Source organism: Pogona vitticeps, chromosome 3 (assembly GCF_051106095.1).
Source record: "Pogona vitticeps strain Pit_001003342236 chromosome 3, PviZW2.1, whole genome shotgun sequence".
NCBI classification, from domain to species: domain Eukaryota; kingdom Metazoa; phylum Chordata; class Lepidosauria; order Squamata; family Agamidae; genus Pogona; species Pogona vitticeps.
Window position 1 is genome coordinate 48831600 of NC_135785.1, and position 16841 is coordinate 48848440.

Consider the following 16841-nt stretch of genomic DNA (forward strand, 5'->3'; position numbering starts at 1 on the left):
TATAGTCCAATTAGCTACTTACAGCAGAGTTTGGTGCTAGGACTCTTATGCGGCACCTCACTCTTTCTCTGGAATGTCCACAAATAGACCAGGGCAGCAGTCACAGAGAGGTTTGGAAGATATCACTTCCCCCTCCATCTGAAAGGTAAGTTACTGGATATGACACTGGACTCACAGAGGTCGAAAGCCATATGCAAGCTGCACAGTGGTGACTCAGCCTACCCAGCCCACAGAATGCACCTCTTCCTGGTATGTTTTAGCAACAAGAGTGATGCCTTAGTGATGACTACAAGAATTATGTTTCATGAAATATATGCTGCTATGATTGGTTACCATAGTAAGGAGCACATGAAGTCATTCACATATGCAGATATGAAAGTGAACTGTGCACTTGAAGTAGACAGAACTGTGATCTGGTCTGAATGGATGAAATGGGGAGGGGATTTCTCCTTGTTTTGTTGTGTTGAGGATTGTAATTTCAGTGCCTTTTCAAGCTTATAGTGTAAAAAAAGTTGTTGCTTTGTTTAAAAATCAAGTTCACAACACCATTTATTGGCTGAAATCCTATTGTTTTACACAATAGGGATTTGGTAAGCTCTCCATTAACCCTGAGTGCTCACTGAAAGGACAGATCCTGAAGCTGAGGCTCCAGTACTTTGGCCATCTCATGAGAAGAGAAGACTCCTTGGAAAAGCCCCTGATGTTGGGAAAGTGTGAAGGCAAGAGAAGGAGACGACAGAGGACGAGATGGTTGGACAGTGTCATCGAAGCTACCAACATTAATTTGACCCAACTATGGGAGGCAGTGGAAGACAAGAGGGCCTAGTGTGCTCTGGTTCATGTGGTCACGAAGAGTTGGACAGGACTTAATGACTAAACAACAAGCCCTCCATACATTCTGTGGATTCAAATCAACCTGCTTCAACTCCAGCTTGTTTTATTATGGGAAGTTACAGTTAGAATAGGCCTATTTGAATCAGTGGAACTTACTTAAGTGTTCACTCACTAAATACCTGTTGATTAAATGGGCCTGCTTTAATGCAATTTGTTATGCTAAGCAACATGATATTAACCACTGTTATTTTCTTGTTGCTGGTTTTAGCAGAAATTGTGATTTTCTTGTTGACAGTTTTAGCAGAAATTGTCATAGAAAAGCAAAAGACACCTGTTCATTCATGTTTTTCTTTCTTTCTTTCTTCCAGTAGTAAGCTCACAGATTGAGTTATGTTAACACTTATGGGAGCAACTGGACCTGAGCAACAAAACTGGAGTCGGTTATAAGGAAATGTTGGAAATATAAATCCAAGATTCTGACTGTTCATTATGTTGACAAAACACTAATAAAGATTGAGGGAGATCTTCTGTAAGAGACCAAGGGAAGTGCATAATGTTCCCTTCTGAACTAACTCTATGATACAGTTTTTTTTGTTTGTTTGTTTTGTGGTTCTAAGCAAAAGGTTTTAGGGTCAAAATGCTGTATTTTGTTGTTCGTTGAAAAGAAAGGAAAACGTACAATGGTTTCTTTTGACATCTATTTTATGGTAATACTTCTTGCCTCCATTGAAATAAATGTTTTACCTAAACCTGCAGTTCAGATAAAACTAATTTACAATACAATGGAAAAGGAATGACTTTGAAATAGAAACTAGAATATTTATATTCATATGTCTAGTCAGATAGGCAGTCCAGGAAGCCTACAAAGTGGCACAGCCTGAGATGGACACCTTTATGGTTCAATAAGACATGCTTTGCCAGAGACAAAATATGTCTTGTCTCGCACTTTTAATGCCTATGCAACCAGCCCCTGCTGAATTTCTCTCTTCCACAGAGCTATTCACAGTGCAGGAGCCATGTCTTCTTTTGCTTCCTGCCACCCAACTCACTACAATGATCAGAGGGCCCCAGAACTTGGAAAAGTTTCTATTTCAGACTACAACTCCAAGCGTTCCGAAACCAGCATCTCCTATTAACCTTCCCACACTCCAGAATACATTCCAGAAGAGAAACAGTTAATGAAACATGCTTGATAGCATTCTTAGGTGGGATTCCCTTGTTGGTACAGTATATTTATAATACTGAAAACAACAAATTCTATAAACCAGCTGTTATCCATTCTTGAAAATGTGTAAGGATAAATAAAATGATTATTCACAGTGCCATTAGGCTTTAAATTAATTAAATCTTGATGTCATCACTTTCAGAGCTCTCTGGTGTAAGTTTTCGATTTTCACATGGAGACCATTTCAGACAAAGATCCTCTATGTGAATTTACGATGGCACAGTCTCTGAATCAAAGCTGCTGCAGCTGTTGTAAAATATATGTTAAAAGTGCCTAAAAATGGGATTTGTTGTGATTTGAGAATTATCAGGCTCACAGCTATTTTAATTTCTAGATACATACTTAAGAGGAACACATTCCAATAACACATCTGAGAAACAAACAGATGGATATACACATCTTCAAGTCATGTCAGAAGAACATAATAATAAAGAACAAATGTCAGAAAAATCTATCATAGAAAGCTGCCTAGAGTGGTCCGGTGGTCCAGATAGGTGGGGTATAAATCAATAAAATAAATAAATAAATACCTATTGTGGTAAGTGCCCTGTCAGTCACTGCACTGCAGCCATGAGTAATAAAGGCCTGATAATTCCTTCTCTTGAGTGAAGCAAGGAGACACAGTAGGTATGGACTTAACTCTATGGTTGCTTAACTCTAAATCTGCCAGTCTACCTTCCCTTCATTATCACCACCACACAGTTCTAGACCCACGTTTCCAAGTAAAATATCTTGGTTAGAGAATGGGTGTTTGTTGAGCAGAAAGGAACAGGCAGAAGACGGGTTAAGTACTCCTCATCTCCAGAAGGTGCTTTGCAGCAGACAAGTAGCTACTAGGACCTGTATTTTGTATTTATCTATATTTAATTATTTGCATTAGCTGTATGCTTTTGCAAGCCATGCATCATACAATAGTTTTAAAAGTCCACTGGGACCTTTCCATTTGCCCCTTAGCTCATGGGTCCTGCAAACATGTTTTTGTCTTGTTATTCCATGCAGCATCCATTAAGTAATATAGCTTAGTGCCAATAGGCCTCTCTGTGGTGTATATTTGAGGTCTTATCCATATTCTCAAACAAGGGTACTAATGTAAAGAGCCTGCCCCTGCAAAGCTAAAGATCTCTGCTTCTTTTTCCTTCCAGAAAGCAAAACTTCTCTCAATGTAACTGCAGATCTCATCATTGTCAAAGGTGCCTAGTTCAAAGTATTTTCCTGGACCATGATCCTGCTGTTCAATATTTGGGACTCTTGTTTTGGATAATGGTTTCAGAGTCTTTTCCACTGGTGATCTTTTAAGTTCCATAATCTTAGCTGGGCCCTTGTTGTTACCAAAGAATTGCATCTTAATATCTTCAAAGCTATCTTCCCAGCTTCTTTTGCCTGCAGCAATTTCATCAGTCACTGCTTGGTGGAAAGCACGCACTGTCTCCCACTGATGGCTGCCCAAGTGGTCAAAAACTTCAAAGCAAAGAAGATGTCTTGCCTTGCGCTCTTCAGGACAGAGGTCTAGCTCCAGGATGTGGAAATAACCTAACATGAACAGGTCAAGAGTTAAATTATTGTAATCAACAGGCTCACCATTAATATAAGGCAAGAACTGTTCGGGAGAATAGATTGTGTGACTGTGATTGAGACGCCTGATCTGACGAGATGGTACAAGAGAGATTATGTTCTTCCAGCGGCTGATCAGATTCTTGATAGCATATCTCTGCTTAACTAAATGGCCAAGCCTGCTCATTTCCACCAAAGGCTTCTCCATAGGAGCCTGCTGCTTCTTGACCTCTGCCATCACCTGTGCCAATCCCACTTTTCCAGGCTGCTGGGCATCAAGAGTCTTCTTGGCCATGAGTTTCAAAGAAGGAGTGTAAGCAGATTTCTTCCAGTGACTAAGAAAAAGCAGCACAATACGCTGTTTTCGGAGGGTGCTGACCTCCCCGGTTGAAATATGAGAACCAGTAGATTCAGAGGAGCCTTCCTCACAGCTGATGCCAGAGTCAGTAGGATTCTCCATGTCTCCAGTCTCATGTTCCTCATAGGAGCTCCTCTTGCCCTTACAGGTGTCTGCTAACAATGAAGAAATTGCTTCACGGTCTGCCCCATGTTGCAAGGGCTCAGTCTTCAGCTCTGGGAGCAGAAAAGGTTTGCATTGTCCTGCAAGATCTTGTTTCTCAAAATGACCCCTCAAGTCCCTTACAGAGACACCACATTCCAAGATTTCCTTCTTGGCCATTCCTCCTGAAAAACTGCTCCTGCTCTTGCTCGGCTTATATGGGACCTTCTCTTTATCTCCCTCTTCCTTTATGCCATTGATGTTAGAGAGCAACAAGGACATGCTTTTAACCACGCCAGACATGTGATTGCACCAGGCAGGGAGTTCCTGGCTGTCCTCTTCGGAGCCCTGTTCCAAAAACTGACAGTTGACTGTGATATTGACAATGGGAGCAGGGAGAACGGTCTGCAGCTCCTCTGTCAGACGTCCCAGCTCACTTTCATACTCTTGGCATTTCTTCTTCACCTGCAGCTTCTCAATCTGCTTCTCTAAGTAAAGCAGGTCATCTTCGGTGAGTAATTCCCCATAGGGACCCAGCATGGCATTGTGAGCTTGGGAGTACTGCCAGTTATCCATCTTTAGGCCACAGCTTCCCTTGTCCTAGATAAAAGAAGAGGGGGGAGAAACCCCAGAAATGACACAGAATCACATCATTACTTAAATTCAAAGACGTGACTCTTTCTCCAGTTTACTTTAAATAGAAGTAAATAGAAAAGATTGATAAACAGAGTCACAAGATCAGTTCAAAGTACTATCATTTGTCACTGAGTCCAGTGGAGACAAGAGGTGGAATTCCTTCTAAAATGAAAATCATAGGACTGTATACCTTCAATGCCACGGCTGGACACTATGGGCAATTACTGTAAGAGCTTTTCCTGCCTGTGAGACTGAGTAAATGCATCTAATTCTAGAACTGAAACTGTCTGAACTTTGCTAACTTAATGCTCGTCTAATCTGGACTACAACCTAATTCACAGGCATATAGTGACTCACACGGCTTCTAATTGAAAGATAGCATGCAATGCAGCTCCATATTGCGGTGTGTGATGTCAGGACATTCACAGTGCAGTTGTATCAATACAAGGAAAGAAATTAGTCTTTTGGAAAAGAGTGGTGTTTGAAATCAGTATGGCTGAAATAGCTGAAAACAAATAAGAAACTAAGGAGTCACTTGACATCACACGTTGCAATGTGGAGCCGAATTGCAGGCTGTCTTTCAAGCAGAAACCATGTGCTCCATTTTCAAGTGGAAACCATGTACTTCAGTATGTATGTGAATTAGGTTTTAGTCCAGATTTGACAAGCATTTGGTTGGCATAGTTCACACAAGGAGTTTATTACCCCGTTCCTCCCCCACCAAATTACCAATTGACACGCATGAATATTTCACTGGTACTGAAAGACTTTCACAGGCCTCTAGTGGAACATAGTAATTATGGAGCAGTTTGTGATTTTTTACCTCTTATTACTAGTTCGAGGTTGTTCTATTATTATTTTATTCTTGTGTTCTTTTAATTTGGATGTAGACTTTCTAGGGTCTGTTGATCAAAAGACAAGGCCATACTTAGTGGAGTGAGAAGATTCCAACATATCTCGCCCACTCTGGCCGCACTGCATTGGCTGCCCATCCGATTCCGCATCGACTTCAAAGTGTTGATGCTTACCTATAAAGCCCTAAACGGTTTAGGACCTCGATACTTGGTGGAACGCCTTCTCCCACCAAGATCTACCCGTGTCACTCGTGCGAGCCAGGAGGTGAGGCTGAGGAGCCTAACGCCGAGAGAGGCCCGGAAGGAGAAGACCAGAAATCGGGCCTTCTCGGCGGTGGCTCCTCGTCTCTGGAACAACTTACCTCCTGAGATTCGCGCGGCTCCCTCGCTGGACATTTTTAAGAAACAACTAAAAACATTGATGTATAGGCAGGCTTTCCCAACAGAAAACTCCTGACGATTTTTCCTTTCTTATATCTTTCTTTGATTTCTATCTTAGTCTAGGTGCAATGTTTTAAAATTATATTGTTTCTTTTATTGTAAGCCGCCTAGAGTGGGCTAATATGTCCAGATAGGCGGGATAGAAATAAAATAAATAAATAAATAAATAAAATAAATACTGGGCATTATAGACCAACATACTGTATATGGAAGGGAGCAGTTTGGGGAAATCTATGAAAAGGAAACATTAAGTCTGAGGTTGGGGAACCATAGGCTTTCCAGATATTAATGAAATACTATTTTCGCCATATATCTTGTTGGCCAGGAGTTCAGCAATAACTGAGGGTGAGGCATAAATACCATTGCCCAGAATTATTGCTGGACATAAACAGATAACTCAAATGAGTAACATACAAACATAAAGAGTAGCAATTACTTTCAGATTCACATATCCTAAGACTGATATTCAGCAGGACACATTTATCACTAATGAATGCTGCATACCAAGTTTTCTAGCCTGTTCTTTGTAGAGAAATTCAGTGATCTGGTTTGATTTCGGGATGAAAACTAATCAAATAAAGGCTTCTCTATCAAATGAAATAGGGCTGAAATCCAGTAGTAAGTGGAATTGATTCGACAGAACTTACATAAGTGGTGACTCACCAAATCTCCACTGATGTAATGGGCTGACTCTAGTTGTGACTTACTATTGGATTTCATCCAGTGTGAAGTACTACAAGTGAAAACACTAGAACTTTAATAAAAGGAAATTTAAAGAAGTCAAGAATTTTAGCTAAGAAAGACTGTTGTGACCCCTTCCCTTCTGTCTTTTAAAGTACCTTCATGCCCATCTCTTCTTCGCATACCAGCTGAGCCTCTAATTTCCGTACCATCACCTGCCGCTTCCACTCTGGAATAGAACAGCCTCGCTCATCATGCGTAGGCACCAGGGAATCAATGTCTGATGTTCTCAGCTCATCAAGCACTGATGGGAGTTTGTTTGGTACTGTGACATTTGGAGGCTCTGTCTTCTCACCCTGCATAAAGGACAGCTGGATTTGTAAATGACTTCTTCAGCAGTGTGAACAAGAATAGATGCTCCAGAATATAATCATGACTGATCCTTAAAAAATTAAGACATGTTTGTTCAAAATCCAGATGAATCAAAGTGGGATCCGAACTAGAAAAATGGAACATCCCCTTTTGTTGGTTAATTTAATCCCTTTTGGAAAAGGGTGTTCTTAGGTTTTGGGTAAAAGCCTAGACCTCACAAAGCAACAATACACAAAATGTAACACACTATAGGTGTGGGTGGCAGACTATCCTAGCACAGGATAAAGGAGGATTATATAAAGAAGATGAGACAGCCATTGGAGATCACTGTTCAACATAATAAATTTGAAAATTATGCTGATCCTCACTTGCTGCAGAGATTTATTGATCTTCAGCTCAGTTGTCAGTGATTTATTGGATTCAACGGATTTCATGATGTTGCAAGTCTTTGAAGCTGAAAGACAAAACATTGTAATATCCTGTATGTGCTATCCATTAAGTCCATCATTAATATTCTCAAGCACTTCTGTTCTACATAGTTGAGGACATGTTGAATGTTTTCTTCATTACAAGCTAATTCAAGTATCCACGCTGTTTGTTGCTGTAACAAACAGGAACATCACAAACATGAGTACAGAAACACACTCTTTCTAATAAAAGGCCAGGCGAGACATAACACGGAAGATTCATTAATAAGATCTCCTAGCATCAGGTTGCTGCTGTTTGAAGAGCAAAGCAGGTATCTCTATACATGCATAACAGCTTCCTTCATGCTATTTGACCAAATAAAATTGCCTTGCTTTAAAAGCTGCTTTTTATTCTATGGAACAAACCAAACAGATACTATGCAACACAACTGGGTTCATTAACTGCGAGACACACACACACACACACACACACACACACACACACACACACACAGAGAGAGAGAGAGAGAGAGAGAGAGAGAGAGAGAGAGAGAGAGAGAGAGAGAGAGAGAGAGAGCAGGCAGAACTGGTGTTATTGCTCCACAGCGTAAGGGGGTATACCATGTGGGTTTACATAGTGAAGAGGAAGTTATTACTCCTCAAGGGCATTGAAATTCTACTTTATTAAGACCAAAGTTTCTCATATGAAGACAATTTTCAGGAACATTTTTAAACACAACCAATTTTGGTCTTGTTGCTCTCTTAATAGAGGATTTTTATTTACTGTATATGGTACCTTCTGCTTTTCTTTTTCTCTCCCACAAGTTACTGTCCTGACGGTTATGAAAGTGCCTGTCCTTTAGTATGCACATCCCACTATATTAGAGGTACTGGAGAATTTTATTTAGTTCACATTTTTAAGCAAGTCAGGTTTAACCTAACCCTACATTTTTCAGACTAATATATAGATTGGAATCTTGTTTTCCTTGGGACTGGGTTATTCTTCAAAGTTTACAATACAGTCTCAAAATCCATATTTATATGTGTGCATACAAAAAAGCAAATTTGAAGGAAAATACACAAAAATGTATAGTTTGGAGAAGAAATGCAAACAATTTAAAGTGAATATTTGTGTGTTACGAAATATTGCCAAAGACAGGAGAAAGAGGCTTATGAAATATGCAAAGCTGAAAAAGACTAAAAACATACGGCTCTCTTGCTCACTTAATTTTACTGCCTTCTCGCTAATTCTTTCCAAATTAGAGTTTATGCCTGTCCATACTGGCATACAGATATGGTATATGGATCGTTGATGGAATAGGAAAAAAAAAGACCTAATTTGCAAGTGTTTCTACTTAGAATGATCCATCTTTCCCTTTTCAAAGCTGTCCCACACCTTTCTAATCCAGGAGTAGGGCAGGTATTCTTTTTGGTATGCTTATTGTTTAGCTGGGAGATAGCCTCAGCTTCCAAAACCAATGACTGCAGAATGAGGGAAGGGAAGGAGGGAGGGGGAAACACAGAAAATGGAATGGCACTAACAAAGAGGAGTGACGTTTAAAAAAATTCACTGCCCCTGATCCTCTGCAGATGACCAAGGGAATCACTTTATTGGCAGTTGATCAAGCTACACGGGGCCATTTGCTGTTGGGATGGGAGGAACATATCAAATGTATTCAGCAGACTCTTTGTAGCCTGATCCATCCTAAACCCAAAATGTCCAATCTGAACAGGTTCTTTCTCAGATATTCAAGGAACAATGAGCTTGTGACACACTCTCTGTTTCTTTGCCCGTCCCCTGGTGCAGTCCTGTTCTGAACTTTAGATGAAAACTTGGAGTCTAATAGGGACAATATAGTAGTGTATTTGATCTATGGAACGCCTCCTCCCACCCAAATCTACTCCTATCACTCGATCTAGCCAGGAGGTGAGGCTGAGGAGCCTAATGCCGAGGGAGGCCTGGAAGGAAAAAAGAAGAAACTGGGCCTTCTTGGCAGTGGCTCCTCGCCTTTGGAATAGCCTCCCTTCTGAGATTCGTATGGCCCCTTCGCTGGGCATTTTTAAAGGCCAACTGAAAACCTGGCTATTTAGGCAAGCCTTCCATCCAGCCACCTCTTGATTTATTTTGTTTTCTCATCTTGAGTCCTTGTCTATTGATGTATTACTTGTTCTATATTTTAAATGGTTTATTTTATATGTTGTTAGTCGCCCAGAGTAGTCAGTTGACTAAATGGGCAGGGTACAAATTCAATAAATAAATAAATCTAAATTCTCAGCCATGTTCTGCTTACATGCTCACTGAACATCTGAAAGTATAAGTTGTCTTTTAGTGATAATCCTCGTGTATTTCTATGACATTTCAATTTAGTAGAAAAGCTATGTGGAAGACTTTACTCACAGGCTGCTTTCTGAAGATTGCTGTTAACTTCTTTCTGCATGCTTGAGGTAGGATTTATATCTGACCGAAGAGGTCTCACTGGGTGCTGTGTCTAAAAATACAAACAGGCAGTTCAGAGATTTCACCCTGAAAAATAAAATTACCATTTTGCCTTTGCTTGTTTTAAAAAATATTTTCTTGTCTTTTTCCTCTAGCGTCAAACTAGATTTCTTGTATGAACAACAACATGGCTGTCTTTAAAGCAGTCAGAACCTAGTCTGAAACATAAGGCAACCAATCTTTATCTCCCACTGTACCACAGACATTGCACATCATTCAAAAGCTGTAAAATTAATGTGATACTTTTTTGCTTCACAGGTGGGGCAAGGCTACAGTCTTAAGCCAAGACACCATAACAGGATAGAGAATTTCAACAGCACAAAGTTCCACATAATAATGTGAATGAAAAAGTATAACCTTTACTTGACCATCGTCCATGCTTGTGATGTCATCACTTATTATTTGCAGACAGTCTTGTTTAACAGCTGGCCTCTGGTCTTCATCTGTCTTTTCTGAAGTTCCTTCTTTGATCCTGTCTAGCTGAGCTTCTTGACTCTTAGAGCCACATTGTTGGCTGGCCTATTGGAACACAGACAGTGGTAGCTAGGCATACACAAAGCGAAAAGTCACCTTCTGTTTTTATGGCTGAGAGCAATAAAATATGAATTTATATACTAATGTTGCTAATGTTAACTTTAAAAGCCCTTCACAGTTTAGGACCTTGTTATCTGTCAGAGCACCTCTGCACAGGTCGCTTTCCCATCCCATCCACATCTCCCAAACTTTGATATTGCAGGCGGCCACTCCAAGAGAGGTTTTTGGAAGTTGTCAACCAGGCCTTTTTGGTTCTGGCCACTCCGTTTTGGAACTCCCTCCTGGTGGAGGTGTGATTGGCCCTCACCCTCCTGAGCTTCAGAAAGCAAATCAAAGCCTAGCTCTTTATCCAGGCCTTCAAAAACCCCTACTTCTTCTTAATTTTAGTTTTGGCAGTTATTTTTTGATGACTGTAGGGTAATTGTTGTTTGATTCAGCTGTTTTTTAGCCTTGCCATCTTGTGATTTTGCAATGTGTTTTAGACCGGGGGGGGGTTAGGGTAGGTTCTTGCTTTTCACTGTATATTATTTTAATTTTTGTCCATACACTTTTGTTACTTTTTCTAGCCACCTAGAGTAGTGGCTTGCCACTAGATGGATGAGGTATAAGTTGTTTTTTTTAAAACAGTTCTGAGGAGGCACTTTGAAGAGGCACATAAAAGCTATGGTTCGTGGTGATATCCCCCCCCCCCCAAAAGGACACAGTATAAATATGTAATTGTTATTCTGTTGGGCAGAAACATAACACCCACATTGTGTTAGTTACTCAAATACTAGTTTATTTTATCCATTTATCAATTTTAGAAAATTTCTATTCTGCATTCCAAGTTACATAAGAGCCATTAAGGCAGCTTCCAGGTTAAAAACATGCACATTTTAAGAAATGAAGCAAAATCAAATGCAATACATTAAATTATATATTTAACACAGTTAGTTATAGACACAATGTAATTTAGCACTACACAGCAAGAGGTTAAGATTAAGGAAATGACAAAAATGAGATTTTTTTATTGTTCTAAAAGTGAAGGGTGCAAGGATGAAAAATTTTCAGGTGACAGATCTACAACCTCAGGGTCACCACGAAAAATGCTAATTTTCATTAAGAACACCTCCAGAGCAGGACCTCAGGTGTTAAACATAGTGTGAAAACAGCTACATATTTAGATATAGACAGATGGTCAGAGCACCTGCTTTTATGTTTGTGCAATCACTGTTGACCACATATAATATTGTACAATAATTAGGAACAGCCTTCTTGGAAGCCATTCTGAAAAAGCCATAACTAAGGCAGGGCAATTGGGGTTTTGACCCTGGATACTGAATTTTAGAGAGTGCCAGTAATAATAATAATAGCTGCTGGAATGAAGGGCATGAACTTGCCTGTCAACTTCTTGGGCAAAAGAAAACACAAAACAGGTGGCCTTAGTACAGAGCCAATGTGTGAATGTTGCACACTTATACCCAGACATTCTTCCATCTTTTCTCCATATATCCAGTTTCATGAACCCCATGTTTAACCAATATAACAGCAAAGCTCTGAATACAAAATTTGTTGGTATTCTGGAATATCTTAATTAGAAATAATACTTGAAGACATGGTGGAGGGAGGAGGAGGAAGAAACTGAACCTACAAACAAAGTTGAAGGGGCTTAATAACATAGAGTGACACAACGGCCTGAATCTAATTACTAGACCTGACTATAGTAGACCTATTTAATCAATGGCGTTTACATGTGTGTTGATAGCTCAGTGGGTCAGAGCACTTAGCTGCAAAATGGGCTAGGGTGTATTGAGGAGAAGGGTCATGCAAGATCATTCATAGTGTGTATGGCTGTTAGAGGTATACGTCCTGTCACTTGTATCAAGGTGGGCAAGCTGGCACAGTTCCAGAGTAACACCCCCTCCCCCCCAGAAGGAGGGACTGGCAAACTACTTCCAGTATTTTATTCTTAGAAAACTCTGAGAGGGTCTCCATGTGTTGGAATCAACTTGATAGCACAGAATTAACATTAATGATTGACTTAACAATCACTAGTTAATTTAATGGTTGGAACTAGCAGTTGGATTTAGACCAAAACATTTAACATTACATAGTTTAGGATAGTCAATAGAGAGTAATATAGCTACTGTATTCCTGTTTTAGTTAACATGTCAGCTTAGTTCTTTAAAAGCTAGTTAGTATCTTGACACTGGGTTTGTATTATGTTTCTCTTCCTGTACTGTCTGTTTGCTACCTAGCCTTTCATGTGTGGAAGATTTGTTCCATATCTCCACAGAGCAAGAGTTATTTGTGGCATTATGTTTTAGAGCACTATCTACAGTTGCTGTTCAAAAGTGACCTGCGTAATCATATATTGTGCACATGATTGTTTTACATCCACATCATCTCTTGAGTCTGTGGCAGGAACTAAACATGCTGCTTGCTCTATAAAGGTTGACAGTGATATGACTCACAATTAACTGTATAGCTGACAACTAAGTTAAACATCAAGAATCTGCCTTCAATAATAGACCAATGAGGTAGAACGTAACCTAAAAAAATTAACTGCTATTTCCCTATTTGTGGTACTAACCAAAGCAGAACCTCAAAGTATAAATAAACATGCCTTTTGTTCTTAAGCCACTCATTAGTCAATCAAATTACACATAATCTTCAGCCCAAGCTTGTTTGATGCCTAGAGATCCCATTAGTGAGCCCATACTTCAGAGGAGGTCTGAAACAAAATTCAATTCCTCAGCATAGCTGGTGTTTAGAACACTCAAACATTTCCATTTCTTGAAATCAGCAAGCTAGGTATAATAGCACAAATCTAAGAGCCAAGCCTGCACAAACTTCAGTTACCACCAGTAGGAGGCCTCACAGACTCCACTGAACAGAAGTGAGAACATAATATTCTGGAATTATTCAAGGAGATACATACCAGTAACACACCTCCGGTCCCTGGGGGAATCCATTTAGAATAGAAGAGAGAAGATGTACAAATACTGCTATGCTATGATCTGGTCCTTAGAAAGATCAACATTTTATAACTGACCAGTGACTATTACTAAAAGGTATTCATCTTAAAAAGAGGAAAAACTGGAGAATGCAACCTGTCTAGAGGCAGCCAGAAAACCGTATTATGTGGTAAATGCCAACAGAAGAAAGACTGGAGGTCAGGGAGTCACAATTAGCATTCCATTAATATTTGAAGTCTGCGCATCAGGTGGCAGGAGAGTAAAAGGGGGTTGGAACCTTTGGTTGTTTGAGATTCGCCTGAGCACCTCAAACTGCCCTCATCTTTCCTCCTTTTCCACTTGTTTCCTTGAATATATTGCTTTTGGACAGGGATACAAGGGTCACAAGTTTAGTAGAGATGAAGCAAAAATAATACTTTTTAGCATCACTTGATTCTTGGCTCCATCTCAATGATCAGTGCTAAAAATTAGCAGAGTCAAACAAAATACAGGATCCAGGTGGTGTTTGAGTTGGTTGGAACCTCTCCACTGACTGCAAATGAACTAATGAATCCACCCAGATTTCTGTGCAAAAGTTTAACAAACAATGCACATATAACTCTAAACCAGTGTGGTACTACAGAGGCTGGTGTATTTGAAGTAGTAAAGGCAGACCATCTAATCTTCTTTCATGACCATGAAGCTGGAAATTGTGTAGTGGAAGAATGTGGGTTCACATTCAGAGCTTCAGAGAGATTATTTCAGAAGAAAAGGATTGAGAAGCTTAGACAACACTGTCTTTGCTCTGATCAGAAATGAAGCTCCTGCAGTAACCTTAAAGTAAACAAAACATGTAGTGACATTTGATCATGAAAACGAATGTCTGTGTCATGTGTAGCATTGCCCTTACATGAATCACTTCTTTCATCAGAGCAGCCTCCATACATTATATATGGATATAATGGATTAGCAAGGATAGGTTACAAAAGTGTAATTTAGCTAAGGGGTTAGAATAAAATAATGAATCATGAGATGAGTGAACTCAGAACAATTACCAGAGAAGGGATATAACTGCAGGCTCAACCTGCTAGCAATTTCCAAAGGAAGTAGGTTTTCAACACTTATTCTAGGAGAAGGCTCCATTTCAATTCCTGAACATATAACCCTGTTTATTTTTTTTACTCTAGTGGGGTGCAGGGAAAGCCAACAAATAATGTTCCATTAGTTCTGTGTTAAAACAGCAAAAATAAATCATACTTCCATCGCAACATTTCCCTTCCTTCTTTCATTTTTATATCACCCATCTAATAGCATGCTACTACTCTGTGTGATTTACAACATAAATATAAAACTTCCAGCCAACCCACCCATCAACAGATAATCTGAAAAACAATCTCAGAAAGAAACCCCCAGTGGTGACAGCAGCCTAAAACAAGATTAAAATTATGGTACAGGTATAAACACTATCACGAAGGGAGGATATCTCGGAAGGCTTCTCTCAAAAGCCGTTTTTACTAGCTTCTGGAATGCTAGGAGGAAAGGTGGCTTGGTGCCCAGCAGGGCATCCCACAAAATGGTGGTCACCACTGAGAAGGCTCGGGTCCTGGTCATAGATTTCCACGCCTTCCTTAGAGCCAGAATAGCCCTGAGTCTGATAGCAGAACAGATGTCAGAAACGGATAGTTCTGAATGGCTGAGTCCTTATCGACAATGTTAACCTGGATTTAGGACTGAAAGCATGATAATCTTAAAGGTTATGCCATAATATATCCACTAGCTTTTAAGAGTGTGTAGACAGTATGATACTATGTATATGTTTCGGACTAGAATATTCCCATTGTGGTGTAGTGGACTCAGATTCTGGAGAACAGGGTTTAAATCCCTGCTGAGCCATGGAAACTGACTGGAGGAGTGGAACTCATAAAACCATACCTTAAATATCTCACCTTGAAAGCCCTATTAGGGTTGCTATAAGTCGGTTCACCTTGACAGCATAGAACACACACACACGCATGCCATCTCCAAACAGCATGGTCAATGATCTGGAATTACACTCGCCCAACAGTATCCTAGAAGATATAGCCTAGAATGTCTAAGAAGGCATTCATTTGCCTACCCCTGCTTTAAGATGCTATAAATATTCTTTTATTTTTAAATCTAAAATAGGTACTTATCTGGAAGTTATTCTCAACACTTAAGTTTCATGAAAAATTCAGGACAGTTGAGGGAAGTGTGTTGATGACAATATCTAGCTAATTGAGGGAAACATGTTGATGACAGTACCTAACCAAAAGGTCAACTCCTCCATGAAACATCAAAATGCCAAAGGAGACTGTGATATCTCTTTATATGGAGATTGGGTAAGTATGGCTGGTCAAACACCAGTTAAAGATGCATTAAATATAAGGTTTCCTATTGTAGACTGGAATTGAAAAGTTGACCTCTGACTGAGTTCCAGCTCCACTTTTTTTAAATTTCTAAATTAAAAAATAATCCCCCCCCCCAAAAAAAAGAGGATTGCTTTGTGAGAAACACTGCACAGAAACTGACATGCTTCAATCCTGATGGAAAAAAGCTTCCCATTCTTGGCTGTGAACACATCCCACAAATATGAGTAGTAAATGATCAATGATACAACAAAGACTCTGCACGCAAAGAGGAAACAAGATAAAACCACATATGTCAAAGGAGCTGAGAAGAACATGTAATTCTATCTGAGGAGGTTAGTGAACAAAGTCTGTCTCAGTGCAGGTAACTGTGTGCAGAAGAACTAATTACAGAAAAGGCGGAGAACAAGATGCCTGCGAATGCCTACCAAGGAGCAGAGACGGCTTCTCCAACCATGCATGACCATATGCCCACATGAGCTAGGTACCACAGTTTGTTTTGTGACTGAGCAGTATCTATGCATCATATTGTTGACACAAAATGCATAATAAAGGTGTGATTCATTCTGAAAAATGAATGGAACAATGGACAAACAAAGAACAGATTGGGGACAAGTTCTGTTTCACACCTGGGGAGTTTCTGTGCCCAACATTTCCAGCCAGATGACTTTATCTATCTATCTAATCTATCTAATCTATCTATCTATCTATCTATCTATCTATCTATCTATCTATCTATCTATCTATCTATCTATCTATCTATCTATCTATCTATCTATCTATCTATCTATCTATCTATCTATCTATCTATCTATCTATCTATCTATCTATATCCCGCCTATCTGGTCGGATCAGGATCACTCTAGGCGGCTAACAACATTAATAATACAATAAAATTGATATATAAAACAGTTATTAAATAGAAAACCATTACACAAAGTGGGAGGAACAATAAGAGAGGGAGAAAAGGGCGTCAGGGGGCATCAG

General features: G+C 39.7%; 1 protein-coding gene across 2 annotated transcripts in view; it reads right to left on the reverse strand.

Moving 5' to 3' along the window:
- Positions 1-2044: 2044 nt before the first annotated feature.
- Positions 2045-16841, reverse strand: part of ESPNL (espin like) — a 29436-nt gene continuing 14639 nt past the window's right edge. For both annotated transcript variants that reach the window (XM_072995783.2, XM_072995785.2), the window contains 5 exons: positions 10355-10516; positions 9899-9989; positions 7462-7547; positions 6880-7077; positions 2045-4709 (listed from right to left, as the gene is read on the reverse strand). In XM_072995783.2, the coding sequence (XP_072851884.2) occupies positions 3144-4709; positions 6880-7077; positions 7462-7547; positions 9899-9989; positions 10355-10516 (2103 nt within the window). In that variant the 3' untranslated portion in view covers positions 2045-3143. The remainder of the gene's footprint in view (positions 4710-6879; positions 7078-7461; positions 7548-9898; positions 9990-10354; positions 10517-16841) is intronic.